This window comes from Toxotes jaculatrix, chromosome 9 (genome assembly GCF_017976425.1).
Source record: "Toxotes jaculatrix isolate fToxJac2 chromosome 9, fToxJac2.pri, whole genome shotgun sequence".
Lineage (NCBI taxonomy): Eukaryota > Metazoa > Chordata > Actinopteri > Toxotidae > Toxotes > Toxotes jaculatrix.
In genome coordinates this window covers 19,803,695-19,811,641 of record NC_054402.1, presented here as the reverse complement: position 1 = coordinate 19,811,641, position 7,947 = coordinate 19,803,695, and the positions used below count along the sequence as shown (strand labels likewise).

The window sequence follows — 7,947 nt, the reverse complement described above, 5'->3', positions numbered from 1 at the left end:
GAACGTACGTGTGTGGAGTTGTTGTGACTGTGGCATCTCCGCTGAGCAAAGTCTAAAGAGACTTTTCTGAGCAAAGTCTAAAGAGAAAGAGTCTGACGGGATGAACTGAGGTGAGAGCATTTTTATTTTGTGTAGAAATTCTTAGATTACAAGTACAACACTAAGGAAATGTTTTTAGTCGCTTGATAATATACAAACCAGGATTCAAAAATAATCAACACAGCATGCACTAATTTGTGCGGGAAGAAAAACATGCTCATTCTGATTTAACATTACTGCACTGTGATGAAGGAGGAAGTTTGGTCCAAAGCTAAGGTTTAGTTAATATAGTGTACTGGACAAACTGAGCGAAAGATGATGCAATGATGATTAAAGAGAACCACAGTACGCAGGCTATATAGTTGGAAATGTTAAATACAATAAATGTCATTAATAGTGCATGGACAAGAATCAGATGTTGCATCATTCCAGCAGAATGAGTGAAAGGAGGAGTCTTTGAGCTCTCAATTGAAGGGACCACGGTGATCAGTTAAAACTGATGTGCTGAATGGAGGCTGTCAGAATGGAGGGAGTGCTTGTTTATAGGCCTCATGCTTTGTTTCAGTGTCTCCCTTGTGAAAGCACAGACTATGAGAACAAAACCAAAGTATTGTATCTGAATAAAGTGGACAAAGAACAATAGGAGCTTCTGTACAGACAAGGCTGAGAAAAATGTGAGAGGAGGTTTTTGGAAATGGGGGGGGGGGGGGGGGGGTTGGGGGTCAAGGAGTGGGTGATGACAGAAAAGGACACATGGATGACTGGCACAGACTGATCAAATCAGCACAAAACTTTACTGAACAATAGGGGGCAGGGACAATTCATGCCCTTCCACTTAGCAAGAGGAAGCTGCTTTTTATGTGACACAATCATGAATCATTAAATAAGTATTTTGGTAATGTTGGTTCAGGTCAGCTGAATGAGGTTTGATGGCTGAACGAACAATGTTTTCAACATGACATGACTCAATGAAAGGCTAGGCAACAAAAACTGGTTCAAAAATAAGAAAACTTTCACAAAAAAAGCTTAAATGGTGAAATTAGATGTATTTAAGCTACAATAGTCATTATTTTTTAATGAACAACAGATCTGTGTTTGATCCTTAACAAACCCACAGATATTTACTACCTGATTCATCTGCTCTACGGAGCATCTTAACATCTATTTAGGTCTATGCCATGTGTCATTAAACATTAAACATTATCAAATTGGTAGTGTAAAAGTACTGTGCTTTATATTCCAGCTGACAGCAAAAACCATAGTTTTCTTTTATTCCATGCAGGTAGGATGTGTCATACTCTCATCTCCAGGACATAATGTCAAAGAGCGGAGGAAGAATCAGGGAAGGGAGTAGGAAGCAAATGCACTGGCTTATTTTCACTTACCTCCTCCTGCTGGCTTCACCATGCATGGGCTTCCTCCCCAACTTTTGGTCTCAAGTGTTGACGCTGTCCTGGGGCTCACACACGCACCAGTACATCACAGAGCAGGCCATTCTCAATGTCACCCTGGACACTCTGAAAGGCACCAAAAAACACCAGGGAAACCATGCCGAGGAACGGGTGAGCTGATGTTTGCAGTCAGGATATTTACTGTACATTCAGTATAAAGGACTCACTTTTGGTTTGCAGAATTCATCAAATCATATCACATATGACTAAGGTCAGTAATGAAGTGTGCCATCGTCAGTGGCTGACAATATATTTTGCACAGAGGAGTTAATGAAAGCTTTACTGTAGCAAGAAATGTCCATAAAATCCATGTGATATCAAGCACTGAGCTACATCTCATTCCAATGACTGTAAAAATCTGCCTGTATCCCTCCCAGACCAGACTAGGCCGTGGCTTCTGGAGAGCTGTGGGAGAGGTGGTGAAGTCCAATGCTGCCATGGACTTCCTGATCTCCACCAGGTCCGACCCGGTGTACCACTTTGATTCAGAGCGTGTAGACAATGCTTTAGCGATGTTACGGCAGTTCTGGACTCAGACTCTGCTCTCAGTGCGGGCTAAAGAGTATCAGAGTGCTCGTCACAGCTTGGGCCAGCTATTTCATTCCCTACAGGTATGCACTGCTGTATAATTAAGCCTCAGACCACAAAGTATAACTGTGATGGACTGTAATAATGGTAATAAATTTATACAAAAAACTATAATGGTGACAAAAGCCGAATTACTTCCAAACAAAACTTACAACACTTTTACAATTTAAGAAAACACACACACACACACACACACACATCATACAACAGTAGCTTTAAATGCAGAAGGTAAACAGTTTGCCTTCTGTGGCTTATGAAATTTAACACTTACCAGTTCACAAAGAAACATGGAATCATGGATCAAGAGCACGAGTGAGGAATTAGCTTTAGATATTCTCCTCCAATACCTGCCGGAAAAAAATTTTTTTTTTCAAAGTCTTTCAAACGTGTCATGCCAGGACTTCTACAGCCACAGTAACTGGGTGGAGATGGGCCAGCACTCAATATACCTCCACCTGCTGCAGCCAGAGGAGCCTGCCATCCCTGTGGCTAAAGGTAAGTTAAATCTGTGTTTACACTGATGCCCACTTTACCACATCAAAACATGATCCAAGGGCTGGAAGATGATTCATTACTATTGGTTATAAACTTCATGTAGAATCCTATAATTTTGATTTTATATGGGATCTTTTGATGAAATTAGTTATTCAAGTTTCACAACAGTGGAACAGTGCTTTGAACTTTAGCTTGATTATTTTATGCCAATGTTTGCCTAATGGTGTTGAGTATTGTGATTGATATCACGATAATGATTTGATTTCAACCTTATATTTTCCATTTAGGTTCCTTACATCAAACACTTACTAAACCCTCTCTCTTTCTGTCCAGAGGACACTCCTACATGTATGGAGTGCTTCAGTGCCACTTGTCGAAACAACCTCCTGCCAAGCCTAAGAAATGCACAGCAAGACTCCCAGCTGCTCACCACTGGCTACTTCAGCACCTCCCCTCCAAAACCTCAGGGTATGTTGTGCAGTGTTAGAGGCTGCAGTCTTGCCAAAAACCAAAGGAACAAGTAAAATCTAATTTTCTACATAAAATGTTTAAATGGCTTTTTACTTTTCAGGTAAATGTAGCCATGGAGGTATTCTGGACAGTAGCCGCTACATGGGGGCTAAAGGAGGCATCAACAAAGACAGCACCTCACCTCTCTTTTCCCCTCACCATTACCTCCATGCGGAAGCTGCTACTTTGGCTACTGAGGCCACCCTCACTGTACTGAGAGACCTCAGGGACAATGTGGGCTACAAAGCCTTCCTCCGGTAAGTTTCAATTACTGTTACAATTGTCTGAATAGAAAACTGGTCTTTATTTTTATTTTCCAAACTTTCTTCAACAGGCTCTTCAGTGTGAAGCAGGTCCCTGCATTGGTATTTGTCATGGACACCACAGGCAGCATGTTTGAGGAGATCACTGCTGCTCGCCTACGGGCTCACTCTATGATCCAGAGCCGAGCCAACAGCCCTGAGCAGCCCGTCACCTTTGTACTTGTGCCCTTCCATGACCCAGGTGAGAGTTTGTGGCAGTCTCCAATGAACACCGTTCTGTACAGAACATCTGCCTTGAGAGCTGGGCCAAATCTATGTTCTCTTCAAATCACTTCTGTGAAACTCTGCCATGTGATAATCTTTCACATGTGAGCTGTTTTATTTTTTTTACTTTAATAGGTCTGGGTTATGATTTTATGCTGATTGACTAATTGGTATGGGTTGAGCTCTTTATTGTGGCTAAAAGTACGTGGACAGAACACTGTGGAGTGCAGCTGCACAGGTTTAAAAATTGTATAAAGCTTTCTGTGATTCCAGAGGCAACTATACAACATCTGATGAACTGCCACTTTAGTCAGCACTGGTCGGGGCTGATGACTACAAGTTTGCAAATGTAGACACTTGCAGGAGTAATGTTAAACAGAACTGAACTTACCAAGACTACATTAGCCACTACTGGCATTATCTCTGACTGTTGATGTTTCTGGCTCTACTGCATCAGTTGGCTAAATCAGTGGAGCACTCTTTTAAGGGAAATCTCAATACAACAGCATACTTACGCTTTAGAAAATAGTGTGCTTGCAACTTTGCAGTAGCAGTGGAAGGCCCCCACTGGCTTAATATTTGCCTTACAAGCATGAGAGTGACATCGACCTTTTCATCTGACTCTTATTGTGTTACCTGTGTTTCCCAAAATGTTGAACTACTCTACTTAACAATTGAATTAAGTTTCAAAGCTTTCCATAGTTCAACGTGATGGTTAACATTCTGTTCTACTTTACTCTGCAGCCGTAGGTCCAGTCTATGAGACCGATGACCCAAGCCAGTTTATGCAGTACATGGAGAACCTGATGGCGCTGGGAGGAGGAGACGAACCGGAGATGTGTCTCTCGGCCATTCAGGTAACTTTAGAATCAGTTTCTGTTGTAGCACTCACGGTAAAGTGATCAGGTCTGTGTGAACACGTGCATAGTGCAAGAACTGCAAGCACATGCAGCAGCTAATTTCCCATTTTTCTGCATGTTTACAGCTGGCGCTCACTCACAGTCCACCAATGTCAGAGATCTTTGTATTCACCGATGCCTCTCCTAAAGATGCCCACTTGTTTGATGAAGTGAAGGCACTCGCACTTGAGAAACAGAGCAAGGTAGGTTTTAATTTCAAAGGTTAGAGGAGAAGTAGCATTATTTAGACTGCATTTTAGGATGGATTGTTTTCCTGTAATGAACTTTGAGGCTTATTTTACATGCTGTTTATGTTTATGGTGCACAGATACTGTGATAGCAAGAGGACTGCAGTCAAACGAGTTGTATTTTAGCACATTTCTTTAGGCTCATCCATTAAAGTAAAATTAAAGTAAACTCAAGTTCTGATCTGATTTTCCCACAGGTCACATTTCTCTTAACTGATGACCCTCAGTACACAACAGAGATCAGACGGGGGAGAAGGATCAGGAAGAGGAGGAGTAGGGAACCTTTGCCCTCTGATCGGTTCTCTCTCTACTCCTCCCTGTCCTCACTGTCAGGAGGACTGACGATATTCACCACTAACTCTGACATCCACAAGGTCTCTACCATAGTGGAGGATAACACAGCTGCTGACAAGGTACACATGGATCATTTACACACTCAGTCGAACTAAATCAAATGAGTTCTCAGGGTGAAGAAGGTAGCTACAAAGCAAAGATTACAGGAAAGTATGAAAAAATACTAATCCGTTTATATTTTAGAAGCACTGATTATAGACACTTTCAATTTTTTTTCACCTTCCTCCACCAGGTGACCCTACTCCATGTGGAGAGTGCCCAGGAGTCAAAATCCTCCTATTCCTTCAGAGTTGACAGCTCTGTAAAAAATGTCACCCTACATGTCACTGGCATCCTAAAAGAGTGCATCCTTACAAATCCATCAGGTAAGTGTCATGCAAGGTTATAAACCATACACGTATATGTACTGCTGTTGTTCATTTTCCTCCCCTTGTCAGACCAAAGCCAGTCTTTGCTGAGTGAGCAAGGCCCCCTAGCAAAGTTGGAGCACTTTGAGGGTCTGTACCGCATCAGCCTGTTTCCTCCTATACAGCCAGGCCAGTGGAAAGTCCAAGCCACAAGTGACAGAAACATCATATTCAATGTAATAGGTAAAGAAAAAACAAACAGAATTACTGGTATATGAGATATTATGTGACTGCACTTTGAGACAAAGCAAAAATCTAATCTGCACCACCAGGTGACAGCAGTGTAGATTTCCTGTATTACTTCGCCACTGTAACCAATGAGACACACCCAGGTCTGGCCAGAGTGGAGGGTAGTCCTATAGCAGGTAAGGGACTGATATATAATTAGTGATGTATCAGTGACAGTGTAAAATAGGCCTCACACCCAGGAATGCACTTGCCATTAAGCAAAACCACTTTGTACCTTGTTTTAATTTCCCAGGTGCCCCTGCCTTTCTGGTGCTGGCTGTTACAGGCCTGGCTCCAGACGAGGAGGCATCTTTCAGTCATGTAACGCTGCTGGGAGCTCAAGGGGAGACGCTGCAGCAGGTTAAGCTGAACTCCTCTTCCTCCTCTTTGTCATCATCCCACTCTGTGGATGAGCTGGTGGGATGGGTGGACTCTGTTCCCAGAGTTCCCTTCTGTGTTCAATTTACAGGCCGAGACAGCAGAGGAAACAAGCTGGAGAGGGTTTCTACGGAGATGGTGCAGCCCACTCATGTTCAGATACAGGTAATCAGTAGCAGTGCTAAACAAAAGACATGGGCTGCCCGTCATTGTGACGTTGAACATCTATTACTGGTAACAAGTGGTTCAAAACTCTTACTTGTTTGTTAAACATTTTTTATGGATGCTAATTCCTTTTATGTGCCAAAACTTTTTTGTGTTTTTAAGTGATTTGCCATAATTCAAATCTGCCCTATTCAACATTTTTACTACCCACAAAGAATCATCACCCGATTCGGTGTTAGTGGATTTTCTGATTCATACAATCTCATATTTTTGTACCTCAGGTGTTGTCTGTCCCTCGCCTGGTACCTGGCCACAGTACAATGGTGGAGTTCAACATCCTGAACCACGGCCCGGCTCGACACTTCAGTCTTAGCATAAATGACAACTGTGGATATCTTCAGAAGATAGGACCTCTCAGGTACTGTAAAAAAATAAAAGCAAAAATCTTGCTCAGCTACTGAGTGAATAGCAGGCCACTTACATTCAATATCTACACAATAGTAGAAAAAAACATTTCATACCATTTGAGAACTGGTGTCGCTAAAGTTTGAGTTTCTGTCTCTCAGGTTCCATGTTGCAGGAAATGGGTCTTTCCATGATCAGGTGAACCTCCACACTCCTGCCACGGCTCAGGCAGGAGCAACTGTCACTCTTACACTCACTGTGCGCGCTCTCGACTCTACAGACTCAAATTACCAAGTTGTCTACTTGACCGTGGTCCCCCCGGTGAGCATTGACTAATAAGATATACTCTACCTTTATTACTTCTCCTGTGCTTTAGTCTGTTTGCAGATTGTTAACCAATCTCACATGATGAACATCACTTCCTCCTTCTCCTGTAGGATCCTGACACATCCCCACCATCCTGCACTCCTGCTGGAGGTCAATCCACCTGCCCTTCCATTTGCAATGAATCTAGCTGGAGCGTATCTCTGGTCGTGTCAGACAGGGGGCGCTCTGGCCTCGCTGCCCTCCAGCTCCAGAAGGGTGATGGCATTCTCAGTTTATTCCTCAGCCCTCCACCCACAGAGGACAGCGTGGGAGACACCCAGCCTGGCTCTGACCAGCAACAGGCACACAGAGAGAAGACAACCAGCGGAGGCTACCACCACCACCACGATGACTACATGGCCAGATTAGAAAAAGGAGACACCCCTTTGAACATGTCTGAATGGGTCCTGGACTCATCTCAGCCACTGTGGGTGAAATACACGTCCAGCTGCTGCTCTGCTCAGGCAGAGCTGCTGGTGTGGGATACAGCTGGAAACATGAAGCGCTGCCATCTAGCACCTGGTCAGCAGAGGCAGCCAAGAGACAGAAGCACAGAAACCAATGGAACTGGGAGGATGACACTCACAAGCCTCTTCTTCTTGCTCTTAAGCCTGGTGTGGTCTCCTTTGCTTTAGCTTGAAATGATTACAAATGTTTTGCAGGTGAAACTAATCTAAGTGTTGATCACTGGATCCCAGTATTCCTAGTAATGAGTTAATCACAGAAGATATAAAGCTTGTCCTTTTTTGGAGGATAAAATTTGAAAAATAAGTGTGTACTTAATGCAAAGTGCACTTAATTCAAAGAAAAAAACTGATTGTTGGCTGCGGTAATTCTAATGAAAGTGCACTGAATAAATAAATTAATAATTTCAATATTGCTGCCAG

General features: G+C 43.0%; 1 protein-coding gene across 1 annotated transcript; it reads left to right on the top strand.

The window, feature by feature from the left end:
- On the top strand, positions 1-7,917 carry vwa7 (von Willebrand factor A domain containing 7). Its single transcript, XM_041045684.1, has 17 exons — positions 1-110; positions 1,322-1,601; positions 1,868-2,101; positions 2,477-2,573; positions 2,907-3,041; positions 3,145-3,340; positions 3,418-3,587; positions 4,355-4,467; positions 4,596-4,712; positions 4,955-5,170; positions 5,344-5,476; positions 5,549-5,701; positions 5,791-5,883; positions 6,000-6,289; positions 6,571-6,707; positions 6,856-7,015; positions 7,132-7,917. The coding sequence occupies exons 2-17, from the start codon at positions 1,356-1,358 to the stop codon at positions 7,693-7,695; spliced, it is 3,054 nt and encodes a 1,017-aa protein (XP_040901618.1). The 5' UTR covers positions 1-110; positions 1,322-1,355; the 3' UTR covers positions 7,696-7,917.
- Positions 7,918-7,947: the final 30 nt, after the last annotated feature.

Coding starts and splice junctions, on each gene's coding strand:
- vwa7 (XM_041045684.1), top strand. CDS start 1,356: ATGTCAAAGAGCGGAGGAAGAATCAGGGAAGGGAGTAGGAAGCAAATG. Junction 6,290..6,570: donor CCACTCATGTTCAGATACAG/GTAATCAGTAGC, acceptor TTTGTACCTCAG/GTGTTGTCTGTCCCTCGCCT. Junction 7,016..7,131: donor ACTTGACCGTGGTCCCCCCG/GTGAGCATTGAC, acceptor CTTCTCCTGTAG/GATCCTGACACATCCCCACC.